This window comes from Felis catus, chromosome E1 (genome assembly GCF_018350175.1).
Source record: "Felis catus isolate Fca126 chromosome E1, F.catus_Fca126_mat1.0, whole genome shotgun sequence".
NCBI lineage: Eukaryota > Metazoa > Chordata > Mammalia > Carnivora > Felidae > Felis > Felis catus.
The window spans coordinates 13,757,704-13,774,407 of NC_058381.1; the positions used below are offsets into that span (position 1 = coordinate 13,757,704).

Genomic DNA, 16,704 nt, shown 5'->3' on the forward strand with positions numbered 1-16,704 from the left:
GGGACATGAGGGAATTTTTGGAGTGATAGAAATATTCTACATCTTGTTGGTGGTATATACAACTGTATACATTGGTCAAAACTCATAGACATCTATAAAGGGTGAACTTTACTGTTTGTAAATTATACCTCAACAAACATGACTTTAAAAAAAGAATAATAACGCAGTAAAGCAAATATCTTACCTACTATGCGATTTGTGAGAGAAAACATTCCATTGCCTTTGAAAACTCCCGTGTATCTCTCGTTAATCCTAACGCTCTATCTCCTCACTCAGGTAATACTATTCCCAAAAAAATCCCTTTAAAATCTTTTTTTTTTATTACATATATATGATTCTCCAAGCAAAATATTAAGTTTTGCATGTATTTGGTCTTTGTATAAATGAGATCATTCAGTAGTTATTCTTCTTTTGAGTTGTTCATTTTACTCAATATAATGTTTGTGTGGTTCTCCAATAGAGTGAGTGTTTCTTATTTGTTTTTTATGGTGGCATAGCATTGTGTGGCATGACTATACCACAATTCATTTGTTTTCTGTGTGCAGGTGTTTTGTTTCTGTGAACACTCTTGTACACGTCTTCTGGTGCACACATGCAAGAATTTCCCTTTGGTGGCTAATTGAGAATGGAATTTGTGCATCTTCAGATTTAAAGGATTTAAAAGGTTCTATTTTCCAAAATGCTTGTACCACTTTAAGGTCTTACCAGCGGTGCATAAGAATTTTTGTTGCACTATATTCTCATCAAAACTGGCTGCTTTCTCATTTCTTCACTTAGAACAATGTAGTGAGGATGAAATTGTGTCTCCAGAGATGCCTAGGTGGTTCAGTCGGTTAGGCGACTGACTCTTAATTTCCGCTTGGGTCATGATCTCACGGTGGTGGGATCAAGCCCCACATTGGGCTATATGCTGAGCATGGATCCTGCTTAGGATTCTCTCTCTCCCTCCGCCCCTCCCCTGCTTGTACATGCACATGCACACACACACACACACACACACACACACACACACTCTCTCTCCCTCTCTCTCTCTGTCTCTCTGGAAAAAAGAAAAAGAAAAAGAAAAAGGTGTTTCCAGCACGATTGTCATTTGCATTTGCTAGATTACAAATAAAGCTGAGCTTCTTCTCCTGATTTCACTGGCCATTTGTGTCTCCTGTGAAATCCCACCTTTTTGCCCATGATCTATTTTATCCCTTTTATTTTTTGTATTTGTTGCAGAAGTTTTTGATATGTCTTGGATTCTCCAAAGTAGCTCTATGTGCTGCAAATCTCTTCTAATTTGTAGATGTCTTTTCACTTAAAAATTGTTGTCCTGTGATGAGTAGAGGTTTTAAATTTTAACGTAGGCAAATCTCTCAGTCTTTTTTAAATGATTAATGCCTTTTGGACTTCTTTAAGATCCTCCTAGAGGATCATGAAGATGTCCCATAGACTATTTTTAAGGTTTTACATTAAAATTTTTAAAATTTATTTTGTAAATTTATTTTTGAGAGAGAGAGAAAGGCAGAGTGTGAGTGACGTAGGGGCAGATAGAGAGGGAGGCAGAGAACCCAAGGCAGGTTCCAAGCTCTGAGCTCTCAGCACAGAGCCTGAAACGGGGCTCGAACTCATGAACCGCAAAATCATGACCTGAGCAGAAATCGGACACTTAACCAACCGAGCCACCCAGGTGCCCCAAGGTTTTTTACATTTTTACTCTTCAGTGTAAGTACCTCATCTACCTGAAGCTGATTTTTGTGTATGGAGTGAAAAAGATATTGTGTCATATTTTTTTTTCCTCTATGGACACACTTTACTGAAAGGTCTTTTTCCTACTGCCCTGTAAGGCTGCCCATGTCACATATCACATTTCTACACATTATTTCCAGGCTCTCTAATGTGTCTTTTTGGTTCATTTCTCTAATTTTGCTCAAATATGACATGGTCTTAATTTCTATACCTTTAAAGTATGATATGATGCCTTGTAGGGCAGTCAGGTGCAGTTTCGTGCAAGAAACTCAGTAAGAGAGTCATATTGTGGAAGTAGCAGCTTTTAGCTGGAATAGAGTCCAGGGTTGAGAACAAGGTTTACCAGAATGATCATGACTCAGATGCGGAGCCCCAGGCTCGTCCACTGCACAACAGATACCAGCCATATTGTAAGATGGACAGCAAGCATCTGAGGGTGGAAATGTGCTCACTCTTTCCCAACTGGCTAATACACTATAGGCGGAGTCATCTACAACAGACCAGGAAAGAGCTGAAAAAGGTTGGCACTCACATCCAAGTACATCTTGGTGGCAGAGAGTCACAGGAGTGTATGTGGCAGCAGTTGCTTTTTGAAGTGATTTGGAAGAAGAGGGATGGAAAGTTTCATAGAGTTCCAGCTCTTCTAAATTGTAGATGCACAACATCACGTGAGTTACTGAACTTCTCTGGGCCTGTTTCCTCCTGCGTGTAGTGGGGGCAAATAATGAAAACTGCATCCAAGAATTATCGGGAGGATTAAGTAAGATAATGCACTAAAATGCAATAGATATTGGTGCTTGTTACCGTATTATTGTTAATACTTGTTGGTCCCCTACCAAGTGCTTTAAGCATGTAATTTTATTTAATTCTTAGACCAACCCTATGTGGTCAGAGAGGTTGTTCTCATTTCACAGATGAGGAAACTGAAACCCAGAGGAGTTCAGCAGCTGGCCCTAAGTCACACCGTGAATAATTGGAAAGTTAGTCTGACTGTAGCATGCCCATGTTTTTCATATAACACCAGGCTGCCCTGGCAAAGTAGTAGGAGCTGGGGGCCCTATCTCTAGAGAAATGCAAAGTCTTCATTATGGTGGGCAGTCACTGCTTGAACAGGTGGTAGGACACTGAGGGAGGACTAGACAACCTCTCTACATTTCGTTTGTTAATCTCATCATTTGGACCCTTGGCTTCTAAGAACCTGGCTTAAAAGCCAGTGTAGGAGACCCTGGGGATCCCCATGGCCCCTCCTAACACTACTCAGTTCTATTACAACTTCTAGAATCATTATGGGACCCAATAGTGTAATCCCAGTGTCCCTGAGGGGGAAGGCATTGCATTCCTGAGGACTCATTAGGAAACTGAGTTTGCGAAGTCTTCTCCCTTTTGCCCCTTCCCTTGTGCCTCCTCTTATCCCCAGGCCACTGCAAGCCTGGGAGCTGGCTACTCTCTGATCAGAGCTCTTCTTTGGGTCAAGAATCTGGAAGAGCAAGGCACTCAGGGATGGACTCTGGTTAAGTCCTAGCTCCACCATTAGTTTCATGGGTTGCATTGAAAAGACAGACATTCTAGGGTTTGGAGAGGAAGATGGTGGCAGAGTAGGAGGACGCTAGGCTCACTTCATCCCAAAACACAACTAGATAACTATCAAATCATCCAAAATACCCAAGAAATTGACCTGAAGTCTGAAAGAGCAAACTCCACAACTAAAGGCAAAGAAAAGGCCACATTAAAGAAGGTAGGAGGTTGGGGTGCCTGGGTGGCTCAGCTGGTTTAGCATCAGACTTCAGCTCAGGTCATGATCTCACAATTTGTGGGTCCGAGCCCCGTGTTGGGCTCTGTGCTGACAATTCAGAGCCCGGAGCCTGCTTCCGATTCTGTGTCTCCCTCTTTCTGTGCCCCTCACCCACTCACACTTTGTCTCTTTCTCCAAAATAAATAAACATTAAAAAATTAAAAAAAAAAAAGTAAGAGACATGACAGGGGGAAGAAACACATTGTGGGTGCTGCGAAGGAGAAGGATCTGTGGTCATGGGGAGAGGCCAGAGAGAGAGGAGCACACAAGGAAATGCACAAGGAGAATGTTTCCCCAAAGGTATTGGCTTGGAAAATGGGAGTGGCTAAAATAAGTTCTTGCAACCAGCTGGGCTTAACACCCAGTTTCAAAGGTCAGTGGGCTTGGCTGGGATGGAGCCCTGAGGGCAGTGCACTGCTCCTGGAGGAAGGCAGGGAAACAACCTAAGGGCAGATAGCTGGGAAACCATGATCTGAAGAGAACCTGGGCACACACAAGCACCAACCCCCTGCACTCTGGTGGGATCGCACTTCTAGGTCATGCTCACCTCAGTCACAGCACAGCCTCCCGCCACCAGAAGGCCAGCAGAAACCCTGCCCCATCACATCTCCCAACCAGAGAGTTCTGCAGGGCCTCAGTTCTGGTGGAGGTGCTGTTAGGTCTCATTTCAACAGACCAGAGCACACCTACTTAAAACTCTTCACATTCAGGCCAGGGACCAAACACTGCTCACAGCAGGCAAAGAGAACCTCTGCAGACGACTGGCCTGAAGAATAGAGCAGCCAAAACACAACAGCAGAGTGCACACAGAACCCAGGAGAAACTCCTTGAAGTGCCAGGACCTGGCACCACATGAACTCGTATTCATAAGGCCATTACCTTCAGGAGCAGGAGACATTTCTGTGGCCTTTCTAATACAGAGAAGAAGGCAGAGACCTAGACAAAATGCCAAGTTGGAGGGATTTATCCCAGATAAAAGAACAAAAGACCTAAGCAAAATAGATATAAGTAAATCCTTGATGGAGAATTTAAAGCAACAGTCATAAGGATACTCATTGGGCTTGAGAAAAGAATAGACAACGTCAGTGAGAGCCTGACCACAGATAAAAGAGTTTAAAAGAATCAATCAGAGATGAAGAATGCCATAAACAAGATTAGGAACAGGCTTGATATAATGGACAAATAGCAGGCTTGAAGAAGCAGAGGAATGAAATAGTGACCTAGAAGACAAAATAATGGAAAATAATGATGTTGATAAAAGAGAGAAAGAATTGTGCAACATGAGAATGGACTTAGGGAACCCAGTGACTCCATCAGTCATAATGACATTTGTATTATAGGAGTCCCAGAAGAAGAGGGAGGAAGGAGGCAGAAAACTTATTTGAGGAAATAAGAGTTGAAAATTTCCCTAATCTGGGGAAGGAAACAGACGTCCAGATCCAAGAGTCAAAATCAACAAAAGCAGGCCAACGCCAAGACATATTATAATTAAATTCACATAATCGAATGATAAAGAAAAAAAAATCTTAAAATCAGCAAGACAAACAAAGTCCTTAACTTACAAGGGAAAACCCATAGGCTAGCAGGAGATTTCTCAACAGAAGTTGGCAAGCCAGAAGGGAGTGGCATGATATATTCAAAGTGCTGAATGGGAAAAATCTGCAGCCAAGAATACTCTATCCAGCAAGGCATTCAGCATAGGAGAGATAAAGAATTTCCCAGGCAAACAAAAACTAAAGGAGTTGATGACCACTAAACCAGTCTTGCAAGAAATGCTAAAGGGGACTCTGAGTGGAAAGGAGACACCAAAAGTGACAAAGACAAGAAAGAATCAGAGAAAATCTCCAGAAACAATGACAAAACAAGTAATAAAATGGCGATAAATACATATCTATCCATAATTACTTTGAGTGTAAATAGATTAAATACTCCAATCAAAAGACATACGGGATGCAGTGTAAGACAATGGTCCAGTTTCATTCTTCTGCATGTTGCTTTCCAGTTTTCCCAACACCATTTGTTGAAGACACTGTCTTTTTCCCATTGGATATTCTTTTCTGCTTTCTTGAAGATTAATTGACTATATAGTTGTGGGTTCATTTCTGGGCTTTCTGTTTTGTCCTGTAGATCTATTTTTGTGTCTATTTTTGTGCCTGTATATGTTTGTAATATAACTTGAAGTCTGGAAGTGTGATGCCACCAGTTTTGTTTTGTTTTCTTTTTCAAGGTTACTTTCAATATTCAGGGTCTTTTGTGCTTCCATACAAATTTTGGGATTGTTTGTTCTAGCTCCGTGAAAAACGTGGGTGGTATTTTGATAGGGATTCCATTAAATGTGTAGACTGCTTTGGGTAGTAAGGACATTTTAATAATATTATTTCTTCTGCTCCATGAGCATAGAATGCCTTTCTATTTCAATGCCTTTCTTCTTCAATTTCTTTCTTCAGTGTTTTATAGTTTTGAGAAGACTGGCCTTTCACCTCTTTGGTTAGGTTTATTCCTAGGTATCTTATGGGTTTGGGTGCAATTGTAAATGGGATTTATTACTTAATTTCTCTTTCTGCTGCTTTATTATTGGTGTATAGAAATGTAACAGATTTCTGTATGTTGACTTTGTATCCTGAAACTTTACTAAATTCATGTATCAGTTCTAGCAATTTTTTGGTAGAGTCTTTTGGGTTTTCTACATAGAGTATCATGACATCAGCAAATAGTGAAAGTTATACTTTTTCTATGCTTATTTGGATGCTTTTTATTTCTTTTTGCTGTCTTATTGACGTGGCTAGGACTTCCAGAACTATGCTAAATAACAGTGGTGTGGGTGGACATCTTTTTCTTGTTCCTGACCACAGAGGAAAAGCTATCAGTTTTTCCCCACTTAGGATGATATTAGTGTTTGTTTTTTCACATATGATCTTTATTATGTTGAGGTATGTTCCCTGTAAACCTACTTTGTTGGAGAGTGTTCATAAAGGACTGTTGTACTTCTCAAATGCTTTTTGTGCACCTATAAAGGATCATATAGTACTTATCCTCTCTTTTATTAATGTGATGTATCACATTGATTGATTTGGGAATATTGAACCACCCTTGAAACTCAGGAATAAGCAAAGGAAACAATCAACAAAACTCAAAGACAATCTATGGCATGGGAGAAGATATTTGCAAATGACGTATCTGATAAAATATATCTGATATCCAAAATATAGAAAGAACTTATGGGAACTCAGCACTCAAAAAATGAATGATCCAATTAAAAAATGAGCAGAAGACATGAGCAGACACTTTTCCAAAGAAGACATACAGGTGGCCAATAGATACATGAAAAGATGCACAACATCAGTGATCATGAGAGAAACACAAATTAACCCTATAATGAGATATCACCTCACACCTGTCAGAATGACAAAAATCAACAATACAAGAAGCAACAGATGTTAGTGAGGATGTGGAGAAAGGGGAATGTTCTTACACTGTTGGTGGGAATGCAAACTGGTGCAGCCACTCTGGAAAATAATATGGAGATTCCTCGAAAAGTTAAAAATAGAACTACTTATAATGCAGAAATCACACTACTAGGTATTTGCTCAAAGGATACAAAACACTCATTCAAAGGAGCACATGAGCCCTGAAGTTTATTGCAGCATTATCAATAAGAGTCAAATTATGGAGAGAGCCCAAGACTCCAACTGATGCATGGATCAAGAAGATTGATAAATATATCAGAATGTTACCCAGCCATCAAAAAGCATGAGGTCTTGCCATTTGCAACAAAGTGGGTGGAGCTAGAGTATGTTATGCGAAGTGAAATTAAGTCAGAGAAAGACAAATACCATATGATTTCACTTGTATGTGGAATTTAAGAAACAAAGCAAACAAGCAAAAGGGAAAAAAGAGAGAGGTAAACCAAGAAACAAACTCTTAACTATAGAGAACAAACTGATGGTTACCAGAAAGGAGGTTGGTGGGGGGATGGGTGAAATAGGTGATGGGGATTAAGGAGTGGACTTGTGGTTGTGAGCACCAGGTATTGTAAGGAAGTGTTGAATCACTATATTGTGTGTACACGTGAAGCTAATATTACACTGTGTGTTAACTAATTGGAATTTAAATTAAAACTTTTTTGAAAAGAAAGAAACTTTCTGGACTTCACTGTCCTTGGGTGATAAATGGGATTTCCAACATTCCCACGGAACAATATGAGAGATGGAGTAAGGAGCTCTGTGTGAGGCCTTTCTGAGAAAATCAAAAGCATCACAGAGTTGCGAAGCATCATTATTGGGTTCATTAAGGCCTTGGGTTGTTTATCAGCATGTGGTTCCCCAAAGCCCCACTCCTTCCCGGGGTGACTAATTTTTGAGGTCTGTGGGGGATGTGGCACCGCAGTGGATAGAGTCCCACAAAAAGAGATGATCTCACATCTTTCTCACTCACTTTCTTATATATGACCCCTTCCGGGCTCTCTGGGGCCAGGGCCCGCATGATACGGCACCCTCTTCATTCCCTCCATCAGAAACCTGTCTAGCTCTGTACTTGTAACAAGGTGAGTGTTCTCAGGGTCCTCCTTCTGTTCCCTAATAATAGATAAGACACTTGAGTTATTACCACGCAAGTCAAACCTCCTATTTCAAAGAGGTTATAGTAAAGAGAGTCTTGACCGGGGTAACAAGTCAAGTGAGGAAAAGGGTTGCCACCCTCCTGTGCCAAAGCACTTTGCCAACACCTGTCATTCTTGGATGAAGCTTGCCTTCTGTTTTTAATTGGAGTGAGTATGAGGGCATTCATGTAATCTAGTCCTCCAGCTGGACCCGTTTCTTAGGAAGTAACCTTGGGCCAGACCCCTATCTCAGGTGGGCTGAGTGTCTTCATCATCAGGTGCATAAAGCTTTTAGTTGGAATATCAGAGTCGGGAGCACTAAACACTCAGCAGGATAGCTTGGGGCTCACCCAAGAATGGTAATATAGAAGGACCTCTTCAGTCGAGGTGACCATGATGATCCTGTTTAAGGTGGACTTCTGGGGTGCCTGGATGTCTCGGTTGGCTAAGCGTCCGACTTCGGCTCAGGTCATGATCTCACAGTTCACGAGTTCAAGCCCCACATCAGACTCTGTGCTGATAGCCCAGAGCCTGGAGTCTGCTTCAGATTCTGTCTCCCTCTCTCTCTGCCCCTCCACCACTCGCACTCTGTTTCTCTCTCTCAAAAATAAATAAAAACATTAAAAAAAAAAAAGGATGGACTTCTTAGATGCATAGACCAGTAGCCATCGTGTTACTGAGTGCAAGTGGGGCTGCCTGTCACCTGAAAGGTAAAGAGACAAGTTTTGATTGGAAAGAAATTTGAGCTTTACTCAGGAGGCTGGCCACCTGAGGAGAAGACAGACTCTCGTACAAAGACCAACTCCCAGGTTTCTGCCTGGCCCAGAGGTTTATAAAGGGGTTTAGGGTAGTTAGCTAGCAAAAGGAGTGCAGTGGCCTACAACGTTTCTCCATCATGTATAGACTCTATGATACCAGCTACAAATATGATCTCAGTGCTTGGGGGTTGTGCTAGGGAATCTGGTTCCTGTTTTGTGATGTGCAGGAGTACTGTGTTCTTTCTGCAAAGGAGGGCCCAGGTCTATAGATACACAAAAGGAGGTTAGTAAAATCATTTACATGACCTGAAAAAGAAAATTATTTTGCTAATAAAAGTGTTAGGCTATCAGAAAGCTAAGGAGGCTTCAAACAGACCTGCTGGCTTCTGTGGCCTGGGAAAGTTCTGGGCCTTCACTCCTCAAGGCCAGTGGGCAAATCTCTCAGAAAATGAATTAGTTTACTACGGATAAAGGGCCTTAGGTCAGCGAGTAAGGAATACATTATCTGGGAGCGAGTTAACACTTACGACCAGCTAGAGTACTGTTAATGATCGTAAAATCTCGGTGGTGGTAAGTCTCACCTCTACAGAGTGAGGGTTACCTGGCATCTCTGTGGGTGTAGTCTTCTGGCCTAGACTTATTTATTCATAGGGTCTATCCCCTCCTAATTGCCAAATTCTTTGCAGCTGTTTTCAAGAAAAGACACTATGTCAGTGAAGGGATTATTTTAACTACTGTCTCAACGGTTCCCAATGCCCCATCTAGATAGAGGGAGTGGATGTTCTTACAACAGCAGTTCTGTGCCTTTTACTCAAACTTACACTTCCTTCAAATTCTATTAATTGTCCCTGGTCTTGCATAAATTCCATCTCATTCAAAAAGCCTTTCCCAACAACTACAACCCAATCTGATGCCTCCTTTCATTAAATTTTTTTTGATCTTATGGTCAGGGCTGCCAACTTCATTCATTTATTTATTTCAGAAATATCGAGCACCTACTGTATGCAAAATGTGAGGATAGGCATAGAAACTGCAAAGCTGAGTGAAGCATAATATGCCCGGAAGCCACTTAAAATAGGCAGAGGAGTAGTGGAGTCACTAGAGAGAAAATGCCATGCAAGAGAGTAACGGAAAGAATTGCCTTGAAGTACGCAGATTAAAATGTTACATGAGTTTCGTGGAGAGGAGCTTGAGATGCGGAAGGATCAGGAAAACTTTTACAGAAGAGAAACATTTTAGTTGAGTCTTCAAGGATTTGAGCAGTTGGGAGTTAGCGAGATGACATTGAAGGATCAGGAAAACTTTTACAGAAGAGAAACATTTTAGTTGAGTCTTCAAGGATTTGAGCAGTTGGGAGTTAGCGAGATGACATTGCAGATAAAATGAACAGTTCGAGCAAAGATAGGGAAGTATGAGACGGAAGAATATGAGATCTGATAACACAAGTTCAAGTAGATTCAAGAGGGCATTTGGGAGGCAGTTTAATTATTCTCCGATGATGTGATATGTGTGGACAGCTGTTTTGCTTTTATTGACGTCAAATCACACAGTGTCTACTGAATGAGCCTAGGTCTATAATTAGATCTGCGGGTGACTCAAGAGGAGCTGTGGATTTCTGAGCTAACAAAAGACCTTAGGAGACACTGCATCAAATTTCTCACCCACATGGAATCTTCTAAGCAGCATCCCCTAAAACTGACCGCCACCAACATATAAGGACCTAATTTGGATTCTGGCATTGAGGTTTTCATCAACCGTCCTTGCATGTCTGTAGCTGCTGGTCTGCCTTAACTGCACATATGAAACAAACACGTGTATAGAAAAGAAGATGTCTGCAGGGAGTCAGTTTCTGGCCAAGGGAGCATGAAATGGAAAAAGAGAGCAAGACGCCATTGGGGTGGTTCAGAGACAAGGATGTTGCAAGATATTCTAAACTCCTGTAATTTTCCTAAATTTGTCATTGTTTTTATGCACTATCCATAATTATCAGAAAAACTCTTAACATGAGAAAGGACCAAGTTCTTATTTTTGAGAGAACAGGAATAAAGGGTGATGATTATGATGGTGGAGGGGAGGTTGTGACTGGGGGGCACTGTAGCCTGCCATGAGCCAGAGGAAGACCATGAGATACAGCACTGAAGAGGCATGGAAAGCAGGCTGGTTTCCTTTGAGCAACATGGGATATCTTTGGGCAAATGGAAAGCAGAGGGCTGGGAGGCAGACTGTTGGTGTCTGAGAAGTGTCCTCACACACCCTCGCTCAGGAAACACCTGAGGTTCTGCTACATTTGGTGACAAATTTAGAAAACCTGAACCAGGCAGACATATCAGAGAAAAGGCTCTCACAGGATAGGTGAGGGAGGAAAGATCCAGAATGAACTCTGTGGTTGGTAGAAAGCAGAACGAAGTCAGGCAGGTGCCGACTGTCACCATGACCACAGAGTCTGCTTGTTGCCAAGCTCCCTACCACAGGTGTGTGAGCTTAAAAGCATGAGGTCTGGGGGCGCCTGGGTGGCGCAGTCGGTTAAGCGTCCGACTTCAGCCAGGTCACGATCTCGCGGTCCGTGAGTTCGAGCCCCGCGTCGGGCTCTGGGCTGATGGCTCAGAGCCTGGAGCCTGTTTCAGATTCTGTGTCTCCCTCTCTCTCTGCCCCTCCCCCGTTCATGCTCTGTCTCTCTCTGTCCCAAAAATAAAAAAAAAAAAAAAAAGCATGAGGTCTGAAAGGCACAGCCACCTGGTCTAGAGGATCAGTTTCTCAGAAGAGTATGCCCAGAGCAGTCCTAAAGAGAATTGCAGAGGACATAGAATCTTCCAGCCCTCAGTTAAGTGTCAGGAAATGCCCCTCGGGGCTTGGTTGGAAGCAGCCAATTTGGGCTGGTCAAATCAGTGGACAAACTTCTGGTGTCCTCATACAAATTCTTTCTCTGATAGCCTCAGAGTAATTTGGGGTAGCAAGTATACAATGGGCTGGCCCAGCAATAGGTACATTAAAAAATTTTTTTTAATGTTTTATGTATTTTTGAGAGAGCACAAGTGAGGGAAAGGCAGAGAGTGAGGGGGACAGAGGATCTGAAGCAGGCTCTGAGTTGACAGCAGTGAGCCTGATATGGGGCTTGAACTCATGAACTATGAGATTATGACCTGATCCGAAGTCGGATGCTCAACTTTTGCCACCCAGGTGCACGAGCAATAGGTAAATTTTTAAAAAATAGAAAACCAGACATTTTGAAGTATAGTCAGTATTCACTCTAATCCCAACAACTCCAGCCCCACAATGCTCCAACCATAGTTTCCTCTTTAAAATTTTTTTTTTCAACGTTTATTTATTTTTGGGACAGAGAGAGACAGAGCATGAACGGGGGAGGGGCAGAGAGAGAGGGAGACACAGAATCGGAAACAGGCTCCAGGCTCTGAGCCATCAGCCCAGAGCCCGACGCGGGGACTCGAACTCACGGACCGCGAGATCGTGACCTGGCTGAAGTCGGGCGCTTAACCGACTGCACCACCCAGGCGCCCCTTTAGTTTCTTCTTTAGTAAAATGAGGGAGTAGATATTCTCCAAGGTGCTAATCAACTTGGTCCTTCTTTGATTCAATGACACTATATACAGGGTATACTGAATACAGCTATGTGCACTGATGAGGCCACGGTGTGCATAAGGGTTATAATCAAAATATTTAACAAGTACCAGGTTGGTAATCTCTACCAATGGATTCCAGCTAAATATTACCCTGGATGTGGGCCTCCCACCATCACTCAGGATCTACATTATTTTGATGGAAAACTGATCTTGTATCTTGGATTTTAAAGCATTTCTCAATATTTAGGAACCTACCTTCATAATTCCTATGTCATGATAAATACAGTTGTAGAAATCACAGTTTTCAATTATTATTATCTATGATGCTTTTAATTACCCTTTTTAAAATCCCTAAATGTTTCCAGGGACCAATGTTAGCAAGTTACTATATTTTAAAAGATCCATCAAAAAGAAAAAAGTCAAAGGTATTAGTTTAAGAATTAGAAAATAAAGATAGTCTTATAACATTCATCTTCCGCTAAAGCACGCACACAAAGAATAAAATAGGCCATAAGCTTCCATTGGTGGATACCACATAAATTAATTTGGGTCATTTCCAGAAGGTTCAGGGAGTTGCTACTTGGCAGATTAAAGGTTTCGAACGATTTATTGATCTCGATTTGCCTCGCTGATCCCCAGTAAGAAAATAACATTTACACCATTGTACTTCCTTTATGAGTACAACCTACTTGTAATGGAATAGAAGACTTGCTTGCCAAAATTAATTTAATGGGTTAAATTAATTAATTAATTAATTAATTAACTAACTAACGGGTAAGCAAGTCTTCTATTCCATTACAAGTAGGTTGAACTTGTAAAGGAAATACAGTGGTGTAATTGTTATTTTATTACTTCATGGAGCAGTGAGGCAAATCAAGATGGGTGTACCATTCGAAACCTTTATTTAATCTGCCAGGTTGCAGCTCCCTGAACCTTCTGGAAACATGACAGAGAGAAGGAGTCTTTGAGCTACTATTGCCTTTGAGCTACTATATCTTCAATCTGGAGAAAGCAGGTCATTAAAAAACATATTTATTGTTATAAAAGTTATCAGATTTGTTGTAGATCATTTGAAAGCAAAAGAAAAGTGGAAAGAGTAATTAAAATTTCCCATATTCCTAACAGTCAGTGGAACTGAGCAATGTTTATTTTGGGCCATTTTTTAGGTGCCTACATATATGACTCAGGTATAAATTTATATATTTACAATATATATTATATTATATTATTATAATATGTAACAATATATTATGTTATATTATATTATAATTTATATTATAAGATTTCACCTTACGATTGGGACTTTGGGTTTTATAGCTAATTATTGTAGGCATATAAGGAATATAGTGACTTGTGCTTAATTATTTTTTATCTAATTTGCTAATATCTTAATAACTCTAAGAGTTTACCAGTTTTTTATCCTCTCTTGAGTTTTCTATTTAGACAATTTTATTATTTTCAAATTATTCTTTTCTTTCTTGTTTCCATTATTTAAGCATTTTGTTTCTCTTTGCCTAAAAATGTTTAGAGTAATGAGAAATACCTGAAGTAACAAAGGCCATTACTTTCCCTGTGCCTGATTAAAAAAAAATTTTTTTTAATGTTTTATTTTATTTTTTGAGAGACAGAGTGTGAGCAGGGGAGGGGCAGAGAGAGGGAGACACAGAATCCAAGGCAGGCTCCAGGTTCTGAGCTGTCAGCACACAGCCTGATGCGGGACTTGAACCCATGGATATGAGATCATGACCTGAACCAAAGTCAGACACTCAACCAACTGAGCCATTCAGTCTCCACAACTCCCTTCCCTACCCCACCCCCCACTGTGTCTGATTTTAATAGAAATGTCACTACTACTTCACCATTATGAACGATACAGATTTGTAGTGGATACGGCCTATCTCATAAAGTGGTGTTCTTTCACTTAAAGTAACTACAGTTTTTTTCTTTTTTCTCTTTTCTTTAAGTATGTATGTAGACATTTATGAATTGTCCTTTGGAAAACTTTCCTCCTTTTAAGCCCACAAGTTTGCTAAGTATATTAATAGATTTACTGATATGAAATCATCCTCTCCTATAAAATCTATTAGGTAATGGTGGCTTTCATTTCTTGTACTTAGGATTTCTGCACACATGTTATCAAATGGGAATAGTGTAGGATAAGTCCATTTTCTTGCTATTATCATTACATTTGAGTGTCAGAATTTGCTAACTTTAACAAACGAATTGGAAGGCTTTCATCTTTTATAAGCTAAGAAAATTTATATTACATGAAAATTATATTTACATTGATAGTTTAAAATCATTTGTATGTAAGGTATAGGAGCCTAGAGCCTACACATGGAAGCACATTACTGCCTATTTTTTTTTCCTTTTTTTTTTTTTTTTTTCAATTGTAGCTGGTTTATTTGGTTTGGGGACTGTTCTTGAATTGATTGTTCAAATTTAGGAACAGATAGTATACCAAGGTTATTTTATTTATTTTTGGCCTCTGGTTATGCTGCCTTTACAATTCCCAATTTTGTGTATCTTGACAATTTTCTTGCTGATTTGATATATATTTATTCCTTTGTAAGGACTTTTGATCACTTTATAAGGACTTATGATCAATTCTTCTGCTGTTTCTATTTTTACTAGCTATTCACTTTCACTTTTAGCATGATATTTCTCCAAATCTCCTCATACAGGTTGTTGGTAGAAGGACCTCATTCCCTGATTCTAGGGAACACTGGAAGAAAGGATTTATAGATCTCTTATAAGGAGGGGGGATACCAAGGTAGTTGTGTAACTCACCTGGAACTTGGGTGAGGACATTGAGGTGAAGACTGAGCGTTAATGAGAGATGTGTGGCCTGAGGAGTGGGAAAATACCCACTAGAGACACGTGGGAATTTACCCTGGGGCTTGGCATTTGAGAGTGAGTCCGTGTATTTTTCTTGAATAACTAAATTAGGAAGATTGATCCCTTTCAGGGACACATGGACCCAGAATCCAAGACCAATGGAACAGCTGTTACTGAGTTCATCCTGCTGGGCTTAGTGGAGACACCAGGGCTATGGCCAGTTGTCTTTGTAGTCTTCCTCTTAGCCTATCTGCTCACTGTTGGGGGCAACCTCAGCATCCTGGCCGCCATCTTGGTGGAGACCAAACTCCACACCCCCATGTACTTCTTCCTGGGGAACCTATCGGTGCTGGACGTTGGGTGTATCACCGTCACTGTTCCTTCAATGTTGGCTCGTCTCCTGTCCCACAAGCATACTGTTCCCTATGGAGCCTGCCTCACACAGCTTTTCTTCTTTCACCAGTTGGCTGGTGTGGACTGCTTCCTGTTGACAGCCATGGCCTATGACCGATTCCTGGCCATCTGCCAGCCCCTCACCTACAGCACCCGAATGAGCCAGACAGTCCAGAGGATATTGGTGGCTGTGTCCTGGGCTTTAGCCTTCACTAATGCACTGACCCACACAGTAGCCATATCCACCCTGAACTTCTGTGGTCCCAATGTGATCAATCACTTCTACTGTGACCTCCCACAGCTCTTCCAGCTCTCCTGCTCCAGCACCCAACTCAATGAGCTGCTACTCTTTGGTCTGGGTATCCTCATGGCAGGTGCACCTGTGATTCTCATTGTCACTTCCTACATCCATGTGGCAGCTGCAGTCCTACGAATCCGTTCTGCTGAGGGCAGGAAAAAAGCCTTCTCCACATGTGGTTCTCACCTCACTGTGGTTGGCATATTCTATGGGACAGGTGTCTTCAGCTACATGAGGCTGGGCTCAGTGGAAGCTTCAGACAAAGACAAAGGGATTGGCATCCTCAACACTGTCATCAGCCCCATGCTGAACCCACTCATCTACAGCCTTCGGAACCCTGATGTACAGGGGGCTCTGTGGCAGGTGCTCACGGGGAAGCGAGCCCTTGCATAAAAGTGTATCAGGAGGGTAGAACCACAGGAAGTGTTTCCTGTCTCTCTTAGATCCTTGAGCAAGATGACTTTTGTTATGAAGTGAGACTCCTTGCTCCCCAAGGAGGCTCTCCCTGATAATGTGTGTGTGCGTTCTGTAAACCAGAATCCTTGACTAGTTGCCTTTTGGGCCTAGCTACTCTTCCCACTCCAGATGGAGGTGGAACCCAGGAAGCTCTGTATCCTGAGAGACTCATGGTCCTACAGGCAGGACCTTTTGTTTATTTTTTGCTGAGTTCCCCAACAATACACCAGCAAAGATTCTTTCCAAACTAGAATATGAAAAGT

At 41.4% G+C, this 16,704-nt stretch overlaps 1 protein-coding gene across 1 annotated transcript; it reads left to right on the top strand.

The window, feature by feature from the left end:
* The first annotated feature begins 15,430 nt into the window (after positions 1–15,430).
* On the top strand, positions 15,431–16,378 carry LOC101095695 (olfactory receptor 3A1-like). Its single transcript, XM_003996401.2, has one exon. It carries the CDS (start codon positions 15,431–15,433, stop codon positions 16,376–16,378), a length of 948 nt encoding a protein of 315 aa, XP_003996450.2.
* The last annotated feature ends 326 nt before the right edge of the window (positions 16,379–16,704 follow it).